Raw genomic sequence first — 24,854 nt, 5'->3', positions numbered from 1 at the left:
CAGAACCAGGGATCAAGTGAAAGGACAGGACTCACCAGTCTAGGCTTGCAGACCACAACCACGTTGGCTTTAAGAGTGACCCTACCAGAGTGGCTCACTCTAAGGGCCACATCTGTTTTCCATGAGGACTGTGAAGCAGAGCAGTCCCTGCAGCTGCAGCAAACAAGCTCTGTGCCACAGATGTGGGACTGCTGTCACCACAGAGGTCCCCACTGTGCTGCTTGGTGCAGACTCTGTCCGGCTGAGACCCCTCAGTGTGCAGCACCTGAATGGGAGGCCCTGGGTATGTAGTTCAGTTCACCCTCAGCTCCTGCACATCTCACCAGGCTTTCTCTTGTCCACAGATATCAATGAGTGTTTAATGCAGGGCTTGTGCAAAGACGCTGAGTGTGTGAACACCCGTGGCAGCTTCCGCTGCACCTGCAAGCCTGGCACCATGCTGGACCCATCCCGCAGCCACTGCATCTGTAAGTGTTCCAGGGAACTCCTCAGGCTGGGAAGGGGCCTGAGCCTGATCCTCAGCCCACAGCTGAGTGGAGGCTGCAGTGTGCTTGTCATCTCTTGCAAGTGCAGTTGGGTAACACTGTCCTATGCTTGTGGCTCATGCCTCATACCCCTACATACATTGTTCTTCTCCATGAACATCTCCTGGCCCCCATGGAGCCTGGAGGGGAGGGGCCTGCAGTGCCACAGCAGAGGACACAACCTCCTGGGTTGGGAGAACTCCCACGGGAGCTGGATTGGGTTGGGGGGTATGGATGGCCCAATGGCTCAAGGCTGGCAGCATTCTGGGGAGGGGACGGGGCAACCCTTGGGCCAGGCTGGGAGGCAGAGAAAGGCTCAAGGGGGAGAAAGCGAGTGTCAGTCGTTCTCTCTTTGGAGAGTGTAGAGCCCAAGCTCTGCGCTGACCTGCTGTGCTGCCGTTGTGTTTCAGCGGACAAAGCGGTGTCGATGGAGCAGGGCCTGTGTTACCGCTCGGCAGCTGGGGGGGTGTGCTCCTTCCCCCTCTCCCACCACATCACCCAGCAGATCTGCTGCTGCAGCCGCGTCGGCAAGGGCTGGGGAAAGAACTGTGAGGAGTGCCCCGTGCCTGGCTCAGGTGAGACCTGCACGCTTCAGCTTCGTCTGCTCTGACTGGAGTGGGCTTTGGGCTTGTCTGAACTTGCTGCCCTGCAGAAGCCTGCAGCACCCAGAGCTGAGTGGTGCAATTGCCAGCCTGTGAGGTGGGTACAGCAGCCTAGGAAGCAGACCTGGACAATACTGGGAAGATAGAGAAATCCTTGATGGGAAACCACTGTACCAGAGGGAGGGCACAGCCCTGTCTATGCCTGGCTTTGCTTGACAGCCCTTTAGTCTCACATGCATCTTCTTCTGGGATGAAAGCCAGATGAGGATGTTCAGCATATCTCATCATGAGTTAGACTGGTGGGCAAAGCACTGACATCCTCAGGACTGGGAGAAATTATCAGGTGGTTTGTGCAGAGCATCTTGAGTGACGTGCAAAGTGCTCAGTACCAAGATACCAGGTGTTCGCTTTTATCTGCTCTCCTGCTCAGCTTGCACCTTCCTCTGGCATGATCCCTTCCTAGCAATGCTGATCCCAGGGGAGGGATTTAGTTTTGGTGTCTTGGAGTACCATCCAGTGCCTGTTAGAAACCCAACCCTGCCCTGTCAGCAGATTTCTTCTGCTCAAAGCATCCACCCGCTGCAGCCTAGATGTGTTTCTGTAAGGATTTAACCCTTAGACATCTCCAGAAAGTGATAGGATGGGAGAAACTGGCACCTGCATTCACATTCATGCCTCTGCATCTTCATTCCTTTCTTCCACTTGTCCCACCCTCATGCCTGGGTGTGCTAAGTCAGGTGATCCCTACACCAAGCTCTTCCCTCCAACCTCTGCCCTCTAAAGCTTGGATTGATTTTCCCTTGCAGAAGCCTTCAAGGAGATTTGCCCAGCAGGACATGGCTACACTTACTCCAGTTCTGATATCCGCTTGTCAATGAGGAAGGCAGAGGCAGAAGAGCTGCCCTTCAGATTGGAAGAGCAAGGGGGGAGCAGCAACTGGACATTGCACTGGGCAGCAAGGAGGCAGCAACTGCAGGACAGCTTGCGTGGGAGCGTCCTGGAGGCATTTCCACATCCTGGCACCTCAGCAGGAGAGGGTAGTGTGGGATTTACTGTTTAAAGCTGCTCCACCTGGGCCCCTCGCATGGGTGGGCAAATTCCCAGGTCCTGCCACACCCCCATGGGTGGACTTCTAGCTCATATGGGTTTTCTACATCTGTATGAATATGCAAGGTGGTTTTTAGCTCTGCTAACATTCCTGGAGCATGAGACACCACAACTTCAAGGCTTTGGAGAGGAGGTTGAATGTTTCAGGCTCCTGTCACTGCATCTTGGCGGTTGGTACTCGCTGGCCAGGTTGCTTCCACTAGGACTTCAGGTCTGCATAGCAGCCCTGATACTGCATTCATTCCAGCCCAGCTGGAGGGAAGTGGAAGCAACTCCTTGTACCAGCACCTGCTGGAGCTGAAGCTCTTGAGGCCTGCACAGTGCCATGAGAGGAGCCCAGATGTGTTGGCTTTGGGAACAAGCTCTTGAGAAGGACTGTGAGGGACCGAGTGGCAGCGTCTTAGAGGTGGGGTGAAACTAGGGTAGCAGAGGTTTAAGGAGCATGCCTGCCTGCCTTCCTTGTCTTTACTCATCATGCACTGTTTCACTTTCCAGGTGAAGTTTCTCCTGCTTCACAGGTGAGTAAGGTTTGTCTTGCTACAGCTGGGTGCTTCCATGGTAGCTTGATGAGCAGGAAGGGGGTTGTCATAAAAATAGGTGACAGGAAGGTGAGAGAAATGTGGTCAGAGTGAGCATTAAAGAAAGCAATTAGCTGCTGCTGGAGGGAACAGTGTACAAACTGCAAACCCTATCACACTGACTGAGTTGCCATGCCTGAAGGTCCTCTGCTCATCCCTTGCTGAGAGCCCATTAGCTCAAACCAACAGGAGCTAACAACTCTGCTGCACTAGTTGCAGTGCCACCTTCAACTGGTGTTTGCTAGGGCTGAGGTAGCAACCCAGGTGGAGGCTGGAGCTGGCTGAAATGTAGGCTCTCACCCCCTGCTGTCAGCCTTGCCTGGCTATAGGGCTGCTGGGCAGCAGGAGAAGAAGAACTGCTGCAGTCAGCTTGGGCAGTGCTCTTCTCACAGAGCCCAGTGTCATGGTCAAGCCCAGAAGGTCTCCTCATACTGGCATGAGTGCAGAAGAAGCTCCACTAAAGCAGGAGCAGCAGTCTTGAGACCGGTGGAAGCAGTGGCTGTCCTTGGCACTCCAGGACTGCTGTTGACAGTGGCAGTATTTACTGTGCCCAGATGCCCTTCCCAGGCACTTTGCAGAGATGTCTGCCCTGTAGCAGTGCCCTTGGGTCTCACCTCCATAGTGTGCTGCTGTGGTCTGTATGTGGGCAGCCCCCTAGACATGGCCAGAAGCTATGTTTTGCTCAGGATTATGTGCTCAGGACAGAGTGGCCCTGCCAGCTGCACCCAGTCATGGCAGCTTCTCCAGCCAGGATAGTGCCCTGGGAAACAAGAGGAGCCAGGGGGTAGGTGGGAAAATATCTCAGGGGTGCTGCATCCCAGCTGCCTGAACATGTACAGAGGCAATGCTATGTTTCTGCCTTTCAGGGTGCTGCTGCTGCCACTGCAGAACATGCCATACACAGAGGTAAGCACCTGGCTGGCAGGAGGGCAGGGCAGTCGTGGGGAGGAGGACAGGGAAGCAAGGAGGGAGGAGAGGGAGGAGCTGCCTCCTCTGCAGAGTAGCCCCCAGTACTGGGAAGGATGGGCTTCTGGCTGGGCTGGCTGCAAGGGGACTCAGGGGATTCCTGCCATGCTAGGGTGGTTGATATGGGGCTGTAAGGATGTGGGGAGGTGGTGGGTTTCTAACGAGGTGGAGGAGTCTGTGCCACCCTGCAGCCCCTTCCATATGCTCTCTTGGGACTGTGGATACAAGAACACCCAGCACAGGTAAACCTTGGGCAGGCACCTCTGCCTGGGACTGGGGACTGGATCTCATCTCTCCTTCCATATCAGAGGAAGAGGAGTCTCGGCACGCCCCCCCCCATCCTGGTTCCGTCATCACCTGGGATGATGCTGCTCCAACACAGATGCCGGCGCAGGGCTCAGGTGTGCTGCTCTCGGGGATTTCCCTCTTCTCTTGCCTGGCACTACGGGGAAATTATGCCCTAAGCTCTGCCCAAAGGCTCTCTCCCTTCCCCAGCCTGCTTGGCATGCCACATGCCCCCCCTCCTCCTTGACTTCCCAAACAGGAGTCCCTTTCCTGCCACCTTGAGGCGTTGTCCCAGCCCGGTGCCCACCTGCCGCGACCGGCGCTGGGGACGTGTGAGAGCGATCCCGAGCCGCGCTCGGCACCCTGGCTCCCTCCCTGCCTGCCGCTCACTCGCCCAGCGCGGCGGCCGCGGGCGATGAGGCGGCCACGGCAGTGGCTTTGGCCCTGTGCCCCCAGCAGCAGGAGCTGACTCATCGGGAAGGGCAGCACAAGGGGAGGCATGTGGCTCCCGGGGCGGCTTGTTTACTGCGCCGGAAACAAGGGCCCTCTTGTTCCAGGGTTGCTTAAGTGTCTGGGAGCGCAGCCCCGGCCCTCCGCCGCGGGGCTGGAGCACCTTGGGGAGCAGGCCTGGCGGGGGCACCTTGCTGAGGAATGCATTTTCCTCAATAGCCTTTTGTTTGGGGTTGGGCTGGCCTCCCTCAGCCCGCCCGGTGCCGAGGGGGGGTGCTGCCCTCTTGCCCTCCCATTGCTGCCTGCACCCCACTTAGCAGGGCGGTGTTGGAGGGGGTAACTCTGCTGTCGCCCCAAAAGGAGCCCACTCACAGATACCAGGCTCTGCTGCCCTTCTGCCCTGGCTCATGCCAGCCCTTCTGCAAGCTGGCAGGCTTTCTCACCACACTTCTGTGAGGCTGGAGCACAAATGAGCAGTGCAGGGGCTTGGGACAGCATCCCAGCTGAGCTCAGGCCAGAGGAGGTGGCAGGGTCTGCCATGTCTCCCTATAGCCCTGTGAGTTCAGGCTGCCTGAAGATGCAGAGGAGCAGGCTCAGCATCACTCTCTGAGAAGGCAAAAAGCAGCTTCTTCAGCATGGTGCTGGAGACACAAGGCAGACACTAGACTCTGTACCCTTTCAGTGGTGCCCCCAACCCTGTGTTCTCTCCTGCCAGGGGTCAGCAGCTGTGCCTCTTCACCCCTCTCCTGTGGAGCTGGTGCTTGCGTGCTCACCCCAGAGGGATACAGCTGTGTGTGCCACCCTGGCTACACATTGGACAGTAGGCAACACCGCTGCATCGGTAGGTTAGCACCTGCTCTCTAGACTACTTGGCCTTTCAGGCTCCTGGGAGAAGGTTTTCTGGCAGCTTTGCTGGGCTCCTGCCCACCTGCTGCACTGTGGGGCTGGCAGGGGGCTAGAAGGCACCTGCAGGTGGTGAATGCCTGCCTTCTTTCCTTGCCTGGACACAGATGAAGATGAGTGCTTGAAAGATCCTTGTGCTGGAAAAGGTCACTGCATCAACAGTGTGGGCTCCTATTCGTGCCTCTGCTACTCTGGGTACACCCTGGCTGTTTCAGAGGGCAAGCAGAGCTGTGTGGGTAAGTAGTGTTTGCCTGGCACAGGGCTGCTACCTCCCTAGAGTCACCCCAGTCTCCTGCCCTCAAATACTTTGATGTATCTGTACACATACCTGCACGCCCTCCCTCCCTGCATGCCTGCCCATGGACAGCCTGATCCATGGCCATCACCCTCTCCCACTCGCTCAGGGACAGGACCTAGCCCATAATGATCTGGGCAGGGGCATATGGTGCCAGCCCTCATCACCGCTTCATGGCAAGGGGGTGCTAGGACAGATTGGGGATGGAGGAGACCCCCCAGCATGGGTCCTCTGGGACCAGCCTTGCCCACACTAGAGAGGGAAGACTTCAGGACTGTCTCCCTGTCTGCTGCCAGATCGAGATGAATGTGAGCAGCCCTCTACCTGCAGAGGACAACGATGCATCAACAGCCCCGGTTCCTACCGCTGCGAATGCAAGGAGGGCTTTGTCATGGGTCCCAGAGGACAGTGCGAAGGTGAAGCTTGCTACTTGCTATTGCCCTGCCCCTCTGACCCACTCTGTGCAGGGCTGAACACCTTCTTTCCTCACTACTCCATGTCTCCTCCTGGAAGTGAGAAAGGATCCCTGTGTTTGTCTGCCCTGTGCCCACCCTGGGGGCTGCTTGTCCTCTCCTCTGCCTGCAGGAGGGACAGGCTTTCCTGGGCAGAGAGAGAGGAGTTCTCCCAAGGTGCTCTGCCACCTCCCCAGGCATGTCCTCCATAGCCAGCTTTCCATTCTAGAAGAAGATACCCATACATTTTCATGCCACCTTTAGTGTAACCAGACCCTCGTGCTAGCAAGTGGCCTGCAGGGAGAGCAGGCTGCAGAGACTCAGGCCACCTGTCCCTGCAACATTCCCAGCCACATGGCATGACCCGGGCCCTTCAGAGCATTTCACCTTGTGAACATAAGGTGTGCCTGATCAAAGATCCCCCTTTCTCAGTAGCTTGTCTCCAACAGAGAGTGGAAGGCTATTTTAGGAGGCATTGTGGGAAATCTTAGGGCATGCACAGAATGCTGCTGCCCCCACAGAGCCTCCAGAAAGCACTTTCCTTAAGGACTTCCTGAGCTGGAGGCTGTATCCTAATATTCGTTATGAAAGTCCTTGATGAAGCAGCCCTGCACAGATGTTCTCTGATCCCTTTCTTTGCCCATGCACATTCCTGGCCTTGGCAACATCCTGCAGTAGTGATTTTCACTGCTGGATTATGTCAGCCATTGGGTGTGGGTGTAGGATCCTGCGGGCTAATTTAGACTATAAGAAGTCTTTTCCAAGCCCTGGCAAGCTTGTCTTACCTCATCTCAGGCATTGCTGTCCCCCAGAGGAGGATTCTGAGAGTCCAGCCCAAGGGGACATCCTGTAGAAGAGAAGGCTGCAGCATTCATTTTTGGGAGCCTAACAGGAGTGTATTTCTTGGCAGATGTCAATGAGTGTGTGGTTTCCAGCCCTTGCCGCAGTGGGAATTGTGTCAATACGCTGGGATCCTACAAGTGTGTCAGCTGTGGGGATGGCTACCAGCCCAGGAACGGGAGATGTATTGGTGAGGAGCTCAGGCCGCCTCTGGGCAGCACCCTTGCCCCCTTCCCCCAGCACTGCTCCCTTCAAGCCTCAAACAGAAGAGGAGCTTAACACCACCCATCTCCCACGGGCAGGCGGCCCGAGTGGCCAGGGCACAGCACTCTTGTGGCTTGGGTAGCAGGCCCTGAGCAGCCTCCCATGCCGTGTTGCCCTCTGCTGTGTCACACAGACGTGGATGAGTGCCTCGCAGAGGGGACTTGTGCTCACGGCCGGTGCATCAACCTGGACGGCTCCTTCCGCTGCTCCTGCTACCGGGGCTACGAGGTGGCACCTGATGGGAAGAGCTGCCAAGGTACTGGGGAGCCGTGGGTCTGTACACTCTCAAGTGTCATGCACTCGGTCCAGAGGTTTCTCTAAGCTTTTTCTGAGTGCTTGGCGCTGTCTGAGTCTTGGCCACCATGCTGGCTGGTTCTATCAACACATCTGCCCCCGGTCATGGTGACTCCACATCTTTTCCACTCTCCCTCCTGTGCTCATGCAGACATCGATGAGTGTGCAGCCCAGGCTGCCTGTCCCTCTGGACTCTGCCTTAACACCGAGGGCTCCTACTCCTGCATGGCTTGTGACACCGGCTACGCCGTCTCCAGAGCAGGCAGCACATGTGAAGGTATGGCCTTCCCAGGGACAGAGAAGCAAGTGCTGGGGGAGTAAGAGAAGAGACACTGCCACTGGGTTATTGGTGGGGCCTGGGGACTCCTTTAGCCTCAGGATCCTTCTCCAGGATTTTAGCTCTATGATCAGCAGAGGCCTTGGTGGGGCTGCAAGTGAATGTCACCTAGGGCAGTAGGAATGTTATCTTATGGGGGGGGGGGGGGGGAAGACAGACTCATTGCTGAGACTCACAGTATCACAGAATCAGAGAATATTAGAAGTTGGAAGGGACCTCCAGAGATGATCAGGTCCAACCCCCTGCCAAAGCAGGATTGCCTAGGGTAGTGAGCACAGAAATGCATCCAGGTGGGTTTTGAAAGTCTCCAGAGAAGGAGACTCCACAACCTCTGTGGGCAGCCTGTTCCAGTGCTCCAAGACTCATAGACTAATGATGACTTGGGAGGTGCTGACAAAGGCCAGAGGACCACAGGAGGCCTGGAAACTTTGGCAGAGAGGAGTTATGTGTGGTTCAGTTCTGAACTTTGTGCCTGGTAGCACACATCCCAAATGCAGGTACTCAACAAAGGGAGGAACCTTGGGTCCACAGCCCCATGAGATAGTGTGAGCACCCAGGTTTCATCATCTTTCCCTAGCCCCTAATGTAACTTGGATGTGTTTAAAAAGTTAGTTCAAGGGCTGTGCTGTGCCAGTTATGTGTGGCAGAGTTAACACCAGCATCAATCTGTGATGGTTGCATTGCTGAGATGTGGCAGCGCTCTGTCCCTGCCTTACAGCCAACTGCCACAGTGCAGGCAAACTCCCTCCCTGGTGGCTACCCCCAGAGGACATCCTGGTCTTGAAATGGCTTCATACAATTTCCCTTTTTGTGGCAAGGGAAGGGAGAGCTGGCAAAGATACTTGTTTAAAGATTGTTCATGTGCTATGGATTCATCTCTGGAGCACTGCAGAGCTCTGTAACCTGCACACAGCTGGCAAACAGGAGACCTTAGCCTTTGAATGACTCTCAGCAGAACTCCCTGCATGGAGGCCTCCTATAGGAGAGGAAAGGGAGAATTTCCTCGCTCTGTTCTCCTCTGTTTTAAGAAAGCCATTGTGACATAAGCTTATTTTCCATTTGGCTTTTGGGTGTAGTGTAAGAACCAAGGCTCCATCCCTTCCATCTGCCCTCCCCTTTTCCCATGACTCCACACGAGTCCCTTAAAGACACCTCACCCCAGCTGCATCACAAGGGTGCCTTATCAGGGCTTGATAGTGTTTGGGTCACACTGACCCAATGGCAGGGTGGCACGTTCTTCCCTGCCTTGGCTGGTGGCCTTGTCTCTGGATCTGAATTTCACATTTGGAAAATGAGAAGGGCTTCATGATAGTTCTGTGATAAATTAAATAGGTCATGGTTCATCTGCAGAAAGATTCAAGAATATTGCTGCTTGCAACCCTTTGAGACTTAAACAGCTGGGAATCCTGGCCCATCCTTCTGGTTAGCAGCATCCTCCAATGCTTCCCCCTACCCCATGGGCCTGCAGGCAGCAGCAGTCTGCTGGCCACATTAGGAGGAACATATCCCTCTCTCCTCTGCAATTGCTCAGTGTGCTAGCAGGCTCTGGTAAATGCCTGGGGGAGCTGGGTGAGAGAGGGTTTGTGGGAAGCTCTCCAGCTGGGTAAGAGCTGATGTAGGTCACTGGCCACCTTTGCCTGTAGGCAGGACTGGTGGGTAGGCAGGCAGAGCTACAGAAGGTATGGCTGGTACTGGGTTGCTTTCTTGATGTTTGCTCCTAAGGTTTTCTCACCATCTGTGGCTCTACACTGGCCTCTTAGTAGCTGTGGTACCCAGTGCAGAGCTCTGCTGGGGCTGGACTCTGGGGTTAGCCATATCCCTGTGCTCACAGAATGGCTGAGGTTGGAAGGGGCTTCTGGAGGTCATGTTGTCCAACCCCCCTGCTCAAGCAGGGCCACCTAGAGTTGGTTACCCAGGACCATGTCCAAATGGAATTTGAATATCTCTGAAGAGGGAGACTCCACAACCTCTCTGGACAGCCTGAGCCAGTGGTCAGTAACCCTCACAGTAAAAAAATGTTTCCTGATGTTCAGACAGGACCTCCTGTGTTCCAGTTTGTGCCCATTGCCTCTGGTCCTGTTACTGACTTGGTGCTAAGATCCATTTTAACCTGGTCCCTATGCTGGAGGGGAGTGAAGGATCTGGATTGTCTCATCACACCCCAGTAACAGGGAGTCTCTGCCCTCATTTAGCTGTGGCAGGAGGGTCTGGGAGGGCAGCTCAAACCCACACTGCAGGCCAGCATCTGGGTGATAGCTTCTCTGGATGCAGATGTTCTCCAGCAGCAGCAAGAGCTAGAGCCACACTCTGTGTTGTGCCCTTCTGCTTGGCAGATATAGATGAGTGTGAGGACCCTGCTGTTCAGTGCCTGGGAGGAGAGTGCAGGAACACCCTGGGATCCTATGAGTGCCACTGCCAGGCTGGCTTCAAGCTCATCAATGGTACCGTGTGTGAAGGTATGAACCCCATCCCTGCAGCCCTCTGGGTCTGGGACCTACAGCCTGCCTAGGGACCCCCCTTCTTTCTCAGCAGGGAGAGTGCCAGTGCCAAGCAGATAATGCCATCATGCGTGGCACATGCATAAGGTTGTAGCCAAATGCAGGGTCACCATTGGCAGGGAAGATCTCTGCCTCCATGGTGAGAAAACCAGAGGCCAGAAGCCCTGCAAGGGTTGCCTGTGGGAGAGTGGGGAGAGGTTATCCATGTGGCTTTACTGAGAGAATGTTTCCCAGTGCTGGGTGCTTGGATATGACTCTGCTCCCTCTGCAGATGTGAATGAATGCCTGAGCAGTGAGATCTGCAGCCCCAATGGCGAGTGCCTTAACAGCCATGGATCCTACTTCTGCATCTGTGCTCCTGGCTTCTCAAACACAGCTGGAGGAGTCAGCTGCCAAGGTGAGAGGGAGGGTGGCAGGGCCATACCTCAGGTCCTGCTCTCTGCTTCCTTTACTGCTGTGAGATTCAGGTTGACAATTTTGGCCTGATTTTGCAGATGTGGATGAATGTGCAGACAAGTCCCGGTGCCTGCAAGGCCAGTGCCTGAACACGGAGGGCTCCTACAGGTGTCTGTGTGAAAATGGGTTCAAACACTCCCAGGAGACCGATGACTGCGTGGGTGAGAGCTCAGCACCCTGATTTGGGGGGAGGGATACAACCAGTGCAGGAGGGAGGGCAGCTCTGCTTCCAACACCCCAAACTGCTGGTGACTTGTAAGGAAGGCTAGCAATGACTCAGGGCCTTTGGCCAACTGAACTTGCCTCAGGTGTGCTGCAGATAGCAAGCAGGATCCCTGTCTCTCCATCCTCATCCCCTTGCCCTCCTTCCTGCAGACGTGGATGAGTGTGAAGAATATGGGGATGCCATCTGCGGCACGTGGCGGTGCCAGAACAGCCTGGGCTCTTACCGTTGCATCATGGGCTGCCAGCCTGGCTTCCACTGGACCCCCCTGGGTGACTGCATTGGTGAGTAGAGCCCCGGGTGTTCCTGTCCCTCCTTCTGGCAGGGACAGAGTAGCTGTGGGATATCTCTGCCAGGACTGTGGGGGAGAAGGAGGAGGAAGTATGTAGCTGGTGGAGAGGCAGATAATGCTGAGAGTTTGTTTTCTTGGCTGAGCTGCCTGCTTGTGTCTAGACTTCTCTCTTCCTGGCATCTGGAACAGACATGCATTGTGCTGCTTTCCGCCTGGGGAGAGTCCTGGGCAGGTTACAGCCATTCCAGGTTTGGGGCTGGACTGCAGCTCCCTTGTAAGCTGTGCTTGCTGGGGCTACTGCCTGTGCCTGTTGCCTGCCTGGCACGACTGGATGAGGTGAAAGGCTGCTGACACCACTGTGTGCTAGGATAGGGTATCTGGGCTTGGAGTTCAGGATCCAGCAAAGAGGAAAGAGCAAAGGGGCCTCTGCAGTTTTTGGGGCTCCCCTCAGCTCAGGGTAGGCTTCAGCAAGGAGGGGCTGCTGCCAGCTGCTGGGCTCAGGCTCAAATGTGGAGCTGTTGCTGTCCTTAGGAGAGGTGAGCTGTGGGCATGCAGCTACTCTAGCTGCTTCAGGGAAATCACTCAAGTGCAGCAGTAGGAGAGGAGCAGGATGTAGACAACAGGGTTGTAAACCTGCCTTCTACAGACAGAGGACCCAGGTGTGACTGTCCAACCTCAATGGGCTTGGGCAAGGCAGAGAGTATTCCCTGTCACTATAGCAGTTGCAGAAGGACTACATCAAGGAAAAAGGGGGCAGGAGAATATCATCCTAGGTGTGCCTGCACTTGCACCACACAATTGAGTTGCACACTTGAATTTCCTGCCAGGGTGAGCCTATAATGTTCTGTGTTCCTTTGCCACTCTGCAGGGATCTGTGCTATCCTTCTCTTCCCTGCCAGCCACCTCCCATGCTTCTTGTCCATTTCCCATTCCCACTCTGCTCCTGCTGCTCTATCCATGCAGCTTTGCACGTTGCAGCAAACTTCTCTTAATAAGTGTACTCATAGCAGGGGAGTGGGTGGGGCCAGACCCAGTCTCTTGCATTAAGGGAATGCCTGCCCCATCCCCAGGTCTTGGGGTCAGAGCACAAGGGCCTGGGCAGGGGGAGTCCATTGGGAGAGGTGGGGTCTGGGGCAATTCCTGCTCTACTCTCTGCTGCAGACATAGATGAGTGTGCCAACGAGACGCTGTGTGGGAGCCATGGCTTCTGTGAGAACTCTGAGGGTTCCTTCCGCTGCCTCTGTGACCGTGGCTACGAGAGCTCCCCCTCCGGGCACCTCTGCGTTGGTGAGTCTCCCATGGTCACTCACCAGTCAGTGAGGGACAGCCATTGATGGATGTCAGGCTGCTGTTCCTGCTGTGTGATGGCTACCAGAACATGGACAGGGACAGTATCCCTGCATGGAGAATACCAGCTATGGACAGGGCAGCACATGGAGGCAAACCTCCTTCCCTTAGCACAGCACATCCTTGGGACTGCAAAGGAGTAGGGCTTTGTGAAAAAGCAAGCAGCTTCCAGTGAACATGAAGTCCTCCTCTGTGCAGGTGGAAAGGAGGTGCTTGGAGGGTTAGAGGCACTGATGGTGCTGGAGAGGTACCTTAACAGGGGTAAGGAGAGAACAGGAAAGGTTCATGTTTTCACCATGAAGACAGGCAAAGAGTGGAACAGATACTCAAGATGGTTGTGCAGTCACCATCCTTGAAGGTTTTAAAGACCCAAACAGACAAAGCCCTGAGCAGTCTGGAGTGATCTCATAACTCACCCTGCTCAAAGCACAGGGTTGGACAAGAGACTTCCAGTGGTCCCCTCAAACCTGGATCATCCTGTGCCTCTGTGACACTGCAAGCTGGAATTCAGGCTCCTTGAATCCACTGAGAGCAGGGCAGGAAGTTCTTGCCAGACTTCTGTTGAGTCATGGTGTGAACAGCTCTCAGCTTGTCCCTAGTGCCTTCCATATCCCTGCTGAAGGGTGACTCCATGCAGCAGACCTGTGCAGAGGCAGGGCACCCACTGCCTACTGCTGCCCCTTGCTTTGCAGATGTGAATGAGTGCGAAATGATGGTTGCCGTGTGCGGGACCGCGCTTTGTGAGAACGTGGAGGGATCCTTCCTGTGCCTCTGCCCCAGTGACCAAGAGGAGTATGACACAGAGGCAGGGCGGTGCCAGCCCCGAGCAGCCATGGGTGAGTAGGCAGCTACAACAGGAGCATGGAGAGCAGCTAGAGGGGCTGCCAAGGCTCTACAAACCCACAGGGGCACAGGCGAGCTTTCGTCTGGGGAGAGCTGAGGAGCCTGACAGCAGGGACCTGGGAAGGCCGTGCTGCTGGTGATGGGGTGCCCTTCTAGGTGTGGGGTGCCAAGGACCCCATCCCGTCCCTGCTCTGCTGTCTTCTAGAGGGCCCTGAGACACACAGAGCTCACCTCTCTGACAGCGCAGAGCGCAAGCAGTGCTACTACCACATCAGCGACGTTCGCCTGTGTGACAGCGTCCTGGCCAAGAACATCACCAGGGAGGAGTGCTGCTGTACTGTGGGGGCAGCCTGGGGTGACAACTGTGAGACCTACCCCTGCCCCATCCCAGGCACAGGTAGGACTCTGGTCCACCACACCAGGCAAGTGTGCTCTGCCTGCCACTCCACCTTCATTGCACTAATGAGCTATTCCTCTTCTTCCCATCATGCACTGGCATCTTCCTCCTGGCATTCTTCACATTGGCCAGTGGAATACCAAGAGATCTGCCCTCTCGGGAAGGGCTACATTCCCCAGGAAGACCTGCTCTCAGGAAAAGTCTCTTTCACAGGTACTAGTAGCATTTTCCCTTATTTCTCTCAGGGGAAGAGGGAGGGCACTGTGCATGGAGATGGATCTATAGAACTATCTCTGTGGAACTGTGGTGGGGGATGTTAACATCCTGCTGCTGCTTTCCTCCATCCAAAGAAATCTCAGATTGCCAGTATCACCTAGCTGGAAGTGCCCCTTCCTCCACTCCTTCATTAATGCTGGCAGTGGTTCTTTCTTGGTGCAAATCTCCCATGCACGTTTCAAACTAGGGGTGGGATCCGGTAAGACACAACCCTTCCAGTCACTGATCAGATCTCCCAGTGGCCAGCTGACTTAGTCTTTGGCACTTGATCTGCAGGGGGTTGTGTTCTTGACCTTCCAGAAACACACATGAATTTCCTATGTCTTGTTCCCTGTCATCCCTTCTCCTGCTCTGCCTATGTGTGCTTCCCTCTGCTTCTAGGTGTGGGGTGGTGGGAGATAGAAGGGGCTGACTCAGGTACATGCCAGTGGTCCAGACCAAGGTGCCATGCCAGCTCTCTGCAGGGTACCGCACCCGCCCACGATGTTTTCATGGCTAAGCTCCCTGAGATGCTCTCTCCTTCCTCCATCCCTCTCTCAGACATGGACGAGTGTGAGGTATTTGGCTCCGAGTTCTGCCGCAACGGACAGTGCATGAACACAGTGCCAGGCTACAAATGCTTCTGTCGTACAGGCTACTACTATGACTCCAGCAGGCTTGAGTGTGTTGGTAAGATGGCTTCAAAGAGCAGCAGGTACACCCCTGCCCGCAGAGAGACAGCTGTGCTGCTGCACCCAGAGTTGTCCCTGCTGTCCATGCTACAGGGCTAGGTCTAGGCAACAGGCTTCCTGCGACCTTTCTGGGGAATGAAAGCAGAGGTGGCAGGAGCCCCTGAGGTCCCCATCTGGGCAGCAAAAGGGTCATATTGCCCATATCTGCTGACCTGAAATGTTGCTGTGTCCTTGTGCATGCATAGACCAGGATGAGTGTCAGAATGAAGTGTACTGCATCAACGGCGAGTGTCTGAACACAGATGGCTCCTACCACTGCTTCTGCAGCCTCCCTCTCGTGCTGGATGCCACCGGCAACCAGTGTGTGAATCTCTCCAGCAGGGCAGGTGAGCCCAAGCCCCCAGTGCAGCACACCTTCACCCCCAGAATCCACCCTGTATCTGGGTCCCCTTGGATGGAACAATGTGGGGCTGGGGGTCAGGAGCTGGGGCACATGGTAGTCCCTTTCAGAGCATGGTGGGGTGGCATTCTTTGGATAATTTTCACAGCATCTGTTGCTTGTGTCACTCACAGATGCCTTGGAGGAGTATGAAATCCACCTGGATGTCTGCTGGCAGTCTGTTGCTGACTACATCTGCCAGGATCTGCTGCATGGCGAGCAGACCACATACACCGAGTGCTGCTGCCGGCTTGGTGAAGCCTGGGGCCAGAGCTGTGCACTCTGCCCTCACAGGTCCTCTGGTGAGCGGGAATGGGGCTGGGCTGCTGCTGCTGATGTTGTGTAGGGTCAGCTGCATATGACTGCAGTGAGGGCTTCTCTTGATGTCTGCATTCTAAAGCCAGCCCAAGCACTGGGTGAACTCCCCACTTCTCCAGGGATGAGCTACACCAGTGGATAGAATGTACCTGAAATTGGCTTGCAATGAATCCCAGATGTTTGAGGGAAGAGTTGCTCAGTGCATCCTGCTGCTCCTGCTTAGCTTATGAGAGTTGAGGTGTTTGCAGTCTGGGATGGGAGCACACTGGGAACTGTGATTCTTGCTGCTTAAGGACCTGCTGGGCACGGATAGGAGCAAGTCTTCTGGAAGACAGGGTCCCATCAGCAAACTACAGAGCTGGAGCTTTGGAGCTCAATGAACACAGGCCTGGCTCTGCTAGCCTGGTGTGGATGCGCCCTCTCCAGCCATAGCTGCTGAGCCTTCCTTTTCTCTTACCACTTTCAGCTGATTTTGCTTTCCTCTGTAATGGGGCCAGTGAAGACAGTGAGAGAGGGGCTGAGCTCCAAGAAAGACCTAGGTATGAGTATGCACCGGGCCTGGAAGACCCACACTATGGCTTTCCCAGCCCCTACTACAACTACCTGGAGTCTGAGTATGGAAACCCCGATGCTGGTTTTCCCCGGAGGGAGCACAACAGCGAGTTTCGAGGCAGCCCTGTCCATCACGGCCCAGGGCGGTCTGTGCCCCGCTACCTGCCCAGCCGACATGGTGAGTACCGGGAGACACAGCGAGGTGCCTTCCCACCCCGCCTGCGTCCATGGGAAGTCCCATCCCAGCCAGAGCACTCCAGGCTTGGAGCAAGCCCTGCGCGGGGCTGCCCTGAGCCAGTCCTGGCCACACCAGCACCATCACCCCGCGGCGATCCCCCCGCAGCTGGGTGGAGCCTCGCCCGGCTCTGACACCACCTTGCCACCCTCCAGGGCTCTACGAGGGCTTTGAGGGGCTGCAGGCCGAGGAGTGCGGGATCCTCAACGGCTGTGAGAACGGGCGCTGTGTCCGCGTCCGGGAGGGCTACACCTGTGACTGCTTCGACGGCTTCCAGCTGGACATGACCCGCATGGCCTGCGTGGGTGAGTGGCGGCCGGCGCCGGCCGGGGCCAGCCGCGGGGCCGTGGCCGGGGCGCGCAGGCAGCCTGGGCCCCGCGTCCGTCCCTTGGCGGCTGCCGCTCTCTGGCGGTGCTGGCCGGGACAGCTGCGGGAGGAGTCCCCGCTCTTACGGGCGCTTCCTTCCCTCGGGGCTGGGAGGGCCTTCCTGGAGGTTCAGCCAGACGCTTTCTGCTTGCAGCTAGATCAGGGCACCTCAGTGTATCGCAGGGAGCAGCTGATTGCTCCTGTCTTAGCATAACGTTCTGGCACATCACCGGCCAGGGTTACTCTATCTCTGATTAAATTCCTCTGCACTCACCACTGCCCAGGTGAGATTCCTCATTTTCCACCCTGCCACAATCTCTAAAGCTTCCCTCTGCATTTCCTCTACATCCCTATGCCACGTCTTCATCGTTTTCACAGTGCAGCTCCGCAGGCCAGCTGAGACCCTGGGCACTCAGCAGGACAGACGAAGACCCTTTTTTCCCTTAGGCACAGCACTTATGGCAGCTCATAGATTCCTTATTGCACGACAGAATCATGCAGATTCTTCATAGTCTCTGCCTCCCCAGCTGCTGCTGGACAGAACAGCTGCCTGAGCTATTACTTCCCCTTCTGTATTTGTGCACTGTTTCTCTTGTCTTGGCCACAGTGCATTTGCATTTGCCTCTGGTGAATTTATCTGGTTGATTTTGGACAGCTTCTCTGCTTGATCAGAACGAGTCTGAACCCTGCATTTTATAAGTGTGGGGATTATTCCTTCATCCACCTCAATGACAACATTTGAGTGGAGAATGGGTCAGGACAGACCCCTGCAGGCTATGTTTTAAATGGCTTTTACTGTAACAGGCAGGTATTGCTAATTATCTTTGGAGTGCAGCTTTATAGCTCATTGTGCAATTGCCACAGTTTCATCTAGACCATATTTTCTCAGTTTGTTTGAGTATGTCATGTGAGAACATGTTGAAATCCTCACCACGGTCAAGGCACATCATATCCACCCTTCTCTGTTATCTGACAGACCACTTATCAGGTCAGCAAAGGGAACCAGATTGGCTTAACATAATCAGGCCTTAACAGATCTGCACCAGCTAAGTAATGACCCTGATATCCTTTGGAGGGTTTATGACCTAATCAGTACAAACCTAGTCTGTTTAAGGGAATGGGGGGTGAGCAGTTTGTAATTCTGGACTCTCCAGTCCCTGGTTTTGAAGGTACCAGATTTACCTTTCAGTGAGTCTCTGAGAACTCCTTTGTCCTCCATCTCAGAGACAATTGCCAACCTTCCAGGGACTGCAGAAACATTAGCATGTGAAGATGAGTTGCAGCAAGCCTCTAGCAATGTGGGTGTAAATACTTTTATCTATCTGATTGCTGCAGCTCTCCATCACAGCCCTTCCCTCCCTGTTCTCCTGCACCCTCGTTTAAACATTTCAAATATTGTCTGTACCCTGTCTGGCCACCACAAGCATTTTTGTGATGGCTGGAACAAAGCCTGCATTAGCTGCTGCAGCCAACTTGGCTGCCTTTTGTTTCCCCTACAGATAAGGACCAGGCTGACATTCCCCATTGTTTCCTGCTAACATATTTATGGAGCCTTTGCTTATTGCCGTTCCTGTCCTAACTAGCACTCATTTTACACTGGAGCTGGTCTTGAATTTTTTCTCTTCAGTTCCACATGGTGGTTAGTCACCCCTGTGTTTTTGCCTTGCTGACTAGACCTTTAGAGGACTCCCCGGTTGAGGATAGTTGAGGATATCTTGCCTTTACCCCGCAGGTCAGGCTCACTGTCCCACACCTGGAATCACAGAATCACAGAAACATTCAGGCTGGAAAAGATCCTCAGGATGAACAAGTCCAACCAATAACCCTACTTACAAAGTTCACCCCTAAACCATATCCCCAAGCACCACATCCAAACCACCTTTAAACACATCCAGGGCTGGTGACTCAGCCACCTCCCTGGGCAGCACATTCCAATGCCTGACCACTCTTGCTGGGTTTTTTCCCAATGCCCAGCCTAAACCTACCCAGTGATACCTTGAGGCCATTCCCTCTTGTTCTATCACTAATTACCTGTGAGAAGAGACCAGCACCAGCCTCTCTACAACATCCTTTCAGGTAGTTGTAGAGAGCAATGAGGTCTCCCCTCAGCCTCTTTTCCAAACTAAACAGCCCCAGCTCCCTCAGTCACTCCTCACAGGATTTATTCTCCAGGCCCTTCACCAGCTTCATTGCCCTCCTCTGTGCTCGCTCCAGCACCCCTGTCTGAGCAGGCAGGCTCTAGGGCTAGATGCATATGGTTAGCACTACTCCACTGCTTCTGGCTGCCTCTGGACTAATGTAGCCTTGGTTTACTTCCCTTGATTTGGTGGTCCACAGCCAGATCAGCCTGCCTGTTCTTTCTGCTTCTACCTTTCTCTGAAACCTCCAGCAAGTCTGCCTCCCCCTGCTTCCCACATTGCAGAGTACATCTCCCTTGATGTGCAGCCTAATGTCTCTTCCTTGGGTTTCTGAACAAGCTTGTCCTGTTGATAGCAATGCTCTGGTCCTGAGGTTTGGCCCAAGTCTGCAGTGCCCATTCAGGTATTGCTTTGGCTGTCTATGAGGAAGACTGTTGTTCCTCAGGTTCTATCAACTCATTCCTTCTTCCTTCTGTGGCTGCTGTGCTTTGCTCCACTGCACTTGGAGATTTTCCTTTCAGCTTCCTTCCCTGGGGTTGCACTTACCTTTCTTTGCCAGATGGCCTACTGCTTCTATGTTAAGCATAACTCCAGGTCCCTGAGGTGGTGGAGCTTCTCAGTCCTGGGGTCTGTCAATCACTGTGGGGGACTTCATTCTCGTTTGGGTGGCCGACTGAACATATCAGCTGCTTCCCACTCCCTGCTGATCTGCAGTGAGGAGTGAGGCAGGAGTTTGGGGTCATAGGGCTTGGACCTGCCTTGTCAGGTGAGGATTTGGACTGTGGAGTTACTGTGGGTGCAGACAAGGGCTCTGGGGTGCACCGAGCTGCTCTGCCCAGCTGGTGGCCCCACCACACATTTGAGCAGCTCCAGCAGGACGTTCAGGGAAGTGCCTTTAGCAGAGCAGACTCACTGCAGTGAGGCAGCTGCAGTGGGGCTTGCACGTTAAGCTCTAGCCCAGCAGCAAGCCAGCCAAGTGAGCCCTTTGGCACAGTTTGCAGGTTAATAAAACAAGCCCTTGTTTGCACAATGTGATGTCCCTCTGTGTTCTGGTCCTGGAGGTGATAACTATCCTCTCAGGGCCACCATCATCTGCCTCCTTGGCCTTGTCAGATCAGGAAAGGGCATTTTCCAAGGCGGGAGGCAGCCTTTCTCCCAGATCTTATGCTACCACAGCTTACTAGCAAGAAGTTGCTAACTCAGGGGCATCACCAGCTGCAGAGCATGAAGGAGGACCTTACCTAGTGTGCATGCTGGAGTGGAGGGACTCCCTCGTGTGCTAGGGCATGCCAGATGCTGGGGATGTCACTCTTGGGACTGAGGCACCTCTGTGGGTGTGCTGAGGGGTATGGGAGGTTGGTGGGGTGATGGTGGGCATGCTGGAGGTGCTGGGGGAGTGCATGGGGCACCGGTAGAAGAGGCTGGGGAGGTGGCAGGAGATGTTGGCTGTGGGTTGTAACTGCTTGCTGTGCTGTTAACTCACCTCTGTCCTTCTCCTTGCAGACATCAACGAGTGTGAGGAGGTGGGCAGCCCTGAGCCCCTGTGCCGGGGTGCCACCTGTGAGAACACAGAGGGCTCCTACCGCTGCCACTGCTTGCCGGGCTACGTGGCCCTGGCCCAGCCCCACCAGTGTGTGCCCCAGACAGCCCAGAGCCCAGCAGCAGCATAGCTCTATGGGAGCAAGGGTGAGGGATGCTCCCCTCCAGCCACATGACTCTGGCACCCAGGACCTGGGAGCACAAAGAAAGGCCCTCGGGGCTGCGGGTGCTTCGAGGCTCTTTGCTCTTCCCCTCCGAAGCGCGCAACATCCCCGCCACTTCTCTCTACAGTCCAGGGCTGAGCTCCCAGCCTCTGCATCTCCCTCTGCCCTGCCAGCCCCTGCTCCTACCACAGCAGAGCCCACTCTGGCCTCCGGTGTCCATCACATCGCCCCATGCTGTAGAGGCTCACGGGATGCCTTCCCTTGCCACACAGCCCCAGCCTCCCCCCTGGCTCTGCCAAGGAAGGGGCTTCCTCTCCCCACCACTGCTGCACTGACCTAGTGACAAGCCTCACCCACACTGTGGGTGCTGGCTCCACTCCTCATGAAGCATCCAGCCCCCAGGCCAGGACTTTGAGGAAGGGGTCAGCCCCAGCTTTCTAAAGCTGCTGCCTAACCTTGGGGCATGGGGGAGAGGCCCCAGGGCCAGCTCTCCCTGCTGCCAGCCCAGGTGCCTCTCTTAGCCACACTTGCCTTTGTGCCCCATGCTGGCTGGGCAGGGGGAAGGGGGAATAAGTCCAGCTTCCTCTCTGTAAAGTTTCTGGAGATGTTTGTTTTTTTGTTGTGTTGTTGTTTTTTTTTAAACCAAGTCTACTGGAGACTTCTCTCATGTTGTTAAATAAAACATTTATTTTGGGCCCATGTGGCTCAAGACACTGGGGCTGCTCAGAACAGTGCTTGTCTTGCCTCTGCCAAGGGGTACCAGACCCACATACTCCCTGTGGGTCAAACGTGGTGAGGTCCCCCCTCACTCTCATAAGCCAATTCTTAGTCCTCTCACACTGGCACCCAACCTCCTGCTTCTGAGCAGAGATCCTTTTGGGCCAAATACTTGCTTATCTCCCCAGGCCAGTACTAGCTGCAGGAACCAACTCTAGCCCCTCACCCCCCACAGCAGTTGCCTTGCTCACACACAAGGGGGCTGCACTTTAAGTGTGAGGGGGTGTAGATTTCTGCAGCTGGCAAACCCCCTGGGGCAGGCCCAGGAGCTGCTTTTCCAGCCCCAAAGCCCTCACTGAGAAGGCCTTACAAAAAAAGGCTGCAGCAAGCAAGGCCACGTTCTACACCACTACCCCCTCCTTAGGTAGCCTTTGCACAATTTCAGGCCAGCACAGGAGCAGAGTCAGACATAGCCAGCTGGACAGCCTGGCTGCTTGCAGGTCACCCAGGCTCAAGGCAGCACACCACCTCCATCCCCACCATCGTCTGAGAAGCAAGAGCAGCCCAACACCAACTGGAAGATGCCTGGCAGCCCTGCTCTTCCTCCTGCTTCTATCCACTCACAGAAGACAAGACAAGCAGAATTCTTTTCTAGCCTTTATTAAAAGGAAAGATATAAAAAGAGGTTTAGGAGCTCCCAGCAGCTCCCATTTGGTAGTAGTGCAAACCATTGGTTAGAGAAAGAATCATCCCTGCAGAAATGTTGAACGTTCTTTGGCTTTGCATCCACAAAAAGACATTTTCCCAGCTGCAGCCCTGCTGGCTCGAGCAGGGGCCCAGGGCAGAGCAGGCTGCCAACTCAGGGAAAGCCTCCTCTGCTTCAGCTGCACAAATGGTGAACACAGGTGCCAGGGACATCCCAGTTGCGACAGAGCAGAAGGGTGGACAGTCAGCGATCTAGAAAAGGCACTGAAGGGTTACAAGGTAGCAGCTCAGACAGCAGCCAGGTGCACCACGGAAATTCCTTTATGAGGACAGACAACTCCATTTCAAATAGCTACAGCAGCTTCACAGAGCGGCTAGAGGATGATCCTCAGTCAGTCCTGCAGCAGACACTGCTCCATGTTGAGCTGCTGGGAGAATAGCCCAGGGGATTCTGAAAAGGTAAGAGCCCCTCTGCCCCTGGCTGACCTTGTAGGAACACAGTGCTGGCTGCTCAGGCTGGAGAGCTCTGAAGGAAACAGTAAGAAATGCTTATCATATAAAAAAAGTTTGGCCTATGTTGTCTTCTGGTTTTCCCCTCCCTGAGCCCTGCTAACAGCAGGCCTCCTCAGCTGGTGATCTGCACTGGTATTTTCCAGCAGAATAGCATCTGGTCTTGGTCATCCACAAGCTCCCACTTCACAATCAGTTTAATCTGAAAGAGACAAAAGAGCAGAGTCAATTGAGAGTCTCCAGGAAACCTTAAGGCAAGGACACAGGAGGGGCAGTTATCACTTGTGTGGAGTGACGAGGTCCCAGGAGCTCTGTGCAAAGAGAACAGAGCTGGGCATTGCCACCACACAGGAGGTGGACCACACTCATGCAGTGAATCCAGGAGTACCTTCCATGGGTGGATGGTTCAGATGTGTGACACAGGAGACTCTACACACTGCACTCAAATACCCATTCTCCAAATAAGCAGAGAGAGGAAACACCCTGCAGCCTCCCAGCTAACTGCACCCTGGAGCTGAGCACCCCCAGTTTGGGAGCATATGGGTGAATGCAGCAGGCTCTTCAAGGAGGCACAGTAATGGAAGAATACTTGAACAGGTGAAACTACTTCTTGGCAGCCAGAGCCAGCTTGCTTCCTCTGCGGGGTCTGTCCCAAAGTGGGAACTTGAAATGCTCATGGCAGAAGTGCAACCAGATAGTCTGAGGACTCTTCTAATGTCTTCCCCACCACTACAGGACAAAGTGACCTTCCTTAAAGGCAGGTGGTGGAACTTTCCCAGGAAGGGCAGTAGCTCCAAGGAGCAGACGAGCTGCCAGCTTACTTACACTGGGATACTCGCTCTTCACAGGGAGTTTATTCAGGTAGCTGTAGAAATGGCCCTTCTGAATGGGGCACTGGATCCCGGACTTGCATCCATCAGGTTCAGGAATGGGAAAGGGCACATCCACGTGCAGCATCTCACCATACACCCTCGCTTTGCTTCCCTGGCTCTCGATCTCTGCAGGACACGGATAAGCAAGTGCAGCACGCAGAACACGTTTTAGCCTTACGACCTCCCTTCTACCAATCCCAGAGGTTGCAAGAACACGACTAAAGGCCACTCTTCCTCCCCTGCCACTTCTTTCCACCCAGAGCCCGCTCCAGCCACTTTTCCCCACTCCTGTCCGCGGCTCGCAGACAGGCTCCTTTTCCCCCACTGGCAGTCCAACCGGGAAGCGATGCTTACTGCTGGCGAAGGTGACATTGATGCTGTAGGTGGTCCCCTTGTGAAGCAGGCAGGGCTGCGTGGGGCAGGGGCTCACGTTCACCTCTTTAATGCTGCCGTCGATGGAACCTGGAAGGAAGAACCGAGCTTAGCGGGCCTTCTCCGCCTGCCTGCCGACCCCTCCGCTACCCGCCGCCCCGGGGCCGGCCAGGCGCAGGCCAGTGCTACTCACCGCAGTCGACGAAGCGGAGGGGCTCGGCCAGGGCAGTAACGGCGGCGCCCAGCACCAGGAGCAGGGTGAGCGGAGACGGCACCATGACGGCAGCAGAACCGAAAACAGCGGCGGCAGCGACTCCGGCGGCGTCACATGAGCGAGGCCACCCCGCCCACCGGTCAGCTGGGGCGCGCCCCGCCTCGGGGCCGGGCCAGGGGCGGGGGCTCGGCCGGGGGCGGCCCCGGGCGCCGGCCTGGGCGGGCACAGCGCACAGCCCGGAGCGCCCTGAGCCTCGCCTCGCTTCGCTCCGCTCTGCCGCCGCGGCGGTCGAGGGCAGGGCAGCAGCCTGAAGCAGGGCGCACACTGCCGTGAGCCCTCCGGTGCAGAAGCGGGCAGGACAGCGGCGGGGGCCTGTGCTGGAAACTACAGTGCTGGGACGGGCAGACGGGCACCCCAAATCCCTGCTCCTGGGCTGTGCTGGCGCCGAAGGGAAGCCGCTGGAGGACGTGCTCACGGCACAGCCAGTGGGATGGGCTGGGGAGGGCTTTCACTGCGTCTGCTGGAAAGGGGAAAACATAAAAATCGAGAAACTGGCGTAGTAGAGCAGCTTGTGACCTTACTCCTTTCTTATTGCCTAACTCGTGTTCTGCATGTCGAAAATTGTCTGTGTAACTCGAGTTCCAGCTACTAATTAACTGGTGTGGTTCCTACTTTTCACAGAGCACATACCAGTTAGTCCCACTTCTCACACTTGGGAAACACCAGAGACTCCCAGCTTTGTCCAATGGATACTGAGACAAACCACAGAACAGTGAAGAAGTTGAGGGAAGCATTTGGCCCAAGCTGAAGTTT

General features: G+C 55.4%; 2 protein-coding genes across 2 annotated transcripts in view; one reads left to right on the top strand and one right to left on the bottom strand.

The window, feature by feature from the left end:
* The window catches only part of LTBP2 (latent transforming growth factor beta binding protein 2), a 77,387-nt gene extending 56,018 nt beyond the window's left edge, over nucleotides 1-21,369 (top strand). Inside the window, exons 10-35 of the mRNA XM_068165556.1 lie at nucleotides 345-467; nucleotides 935-1,099; nucleotides 1,933-2,163; nucleotides 2,729-2,751; nucleotides 3,678-3,717; nucleotides 4,086-4,178; nucleotides 5,228-5,353; nucleotides 5,523-5,651; nucleotides 6,007-6,126; nucleotides 7,073-7,192; nucleotides 7,400-7,522; nucleotides 7,712-7,837; nucleotides 10,231-10,353; nucleotides 10,667-10,792; nucleotides 10,890-11,012; nucleotides 11,227-11,358; nucleotides 12,528-12,653; nucleotides 13,406-13,549; nucleotides 13,762-13,953; nucleotides 14,086-14,166; nucleotides 14,770-14,898; nucleotides 15,146-15,286; nucleotides 15,474-15,641; nucleotides 16,124-16,387; nucleotides 16,600-16,749; nucleotides 20,452-21,369. Coding sequence (XP_068021657.1) covers nucleotides 345-467; nucleotides 935-1,099; nucleotides 1,933-2,163; nucleotides 2,729-2,751; nucleotides 3,678-3,717; nucleotides 4,086-4,178; nucleotides 5,228-5,353; nucleotides 5,523-5,651; nucleotides 6,007-6,126; nucleotides 7,073-7,192; nucleotides 7,400-7,522; nucleotides 7,712-7,837; nucleotides 10,231-10,353; nucleotides 10,667-10,792; nucleotides 10,890-11,012; nucleotides 11,227-11,358; nucleotides 12,528-12,653; nucleotides 13,406-13,549; nucleotides 13,762-13,953; nucleotides 14,086-14,166; nucleotides 14,770-14,898; nucleotides 15,146-15,286; nucleotides 15,474-15,641; nucleotides 16,124-16,387; nucleotides 16,600-16,749; nucleotides 20,452-20,618 — 3,485 coding nt within the window. The 3' untranslated portion in view covers nucleotides 20,619-21,369. The remainder of the gene's footprint in view (nucleotides 1-344; nucleotides 468-934; nucleotides 1,100-1,932; nucleotides 2,164-2,728; nucleotides 2,752-3,677; nucleotides 3,718-4,085; nucleotides 4,179-5,227; nucleotides 5,354-5,522; nucleotides 5,652-6,006; nucleotides 6,127-7,072; nucleotides 7,193-7,399; nucleotides 7,523-7,711; nucleotides 7,838-10,230; nucleotides 10,354-10,666; nucleotides 10,793-10,889; nucleotides 11,013-11,226; nucleotides 11,359-12,527; nucleotides 12,654-13,405; nucleotides 13,550-13,761; nucleotides 13,954-14,085; nucleotides 14,167-14,769; nucleotides 14,899-15,145; nucleotides 15,287-15,473; nucleotides 15,642-16,123; nucleotides 16,388-16,599; nucleotides 16,750-20,451) is intronic.
* A 643-nt stretch (nucleotides 21,370-22,012) lies between these two features.
* NPC2 (NPC intracellular cholesterol transporter 2) lies at nucleotides 22,013-24,152 on the bottom strand. The gene is made up of 4 exons (XM_068165557.1): nucleotides 24,021-24,152; nucleotides 23,810-23,917; nucleotides 23,409-23,581; nucleotides 22,013-22,785 (listed from the first exon to the last, which is right to left on the bottom strand). Exons 1-4 carry the CDS (start codon nucleotides 24,103-24,105, stop codon nucleotides 22,699-22,701), a joined length of 453 nt encoding a protein of 150 aa, XP_068021658.1. The 5' UTR covers nucleotides 24,106-24,152; the 3' UTR covers nucleotides 22,013-22,698.
* Nucleotides 24,153-24,854: the final 702 nt, after the last annotated feature.

This window comes from Melanerpes formicivorus, unplaced genomic scaffold (assembly GCF_026170545.1).
Source record: "Melanerpes formicivorus ecotype bairdi unplaced genomic scaffold, bMelFor1.0.p_v2 SCAF_90, whole genome shotgun sequence".
NCBI lineage: Eukaryota > Metazoa > Chordata > Aves > Piciformes > Picidae > Melanerpes > Melanerpes formicivorus.
The sequence above is the reverse complement of the archived record's forward strand: the minus strand, read 5'-3'. Positions and strand labels throughout refer to the sequence as shown.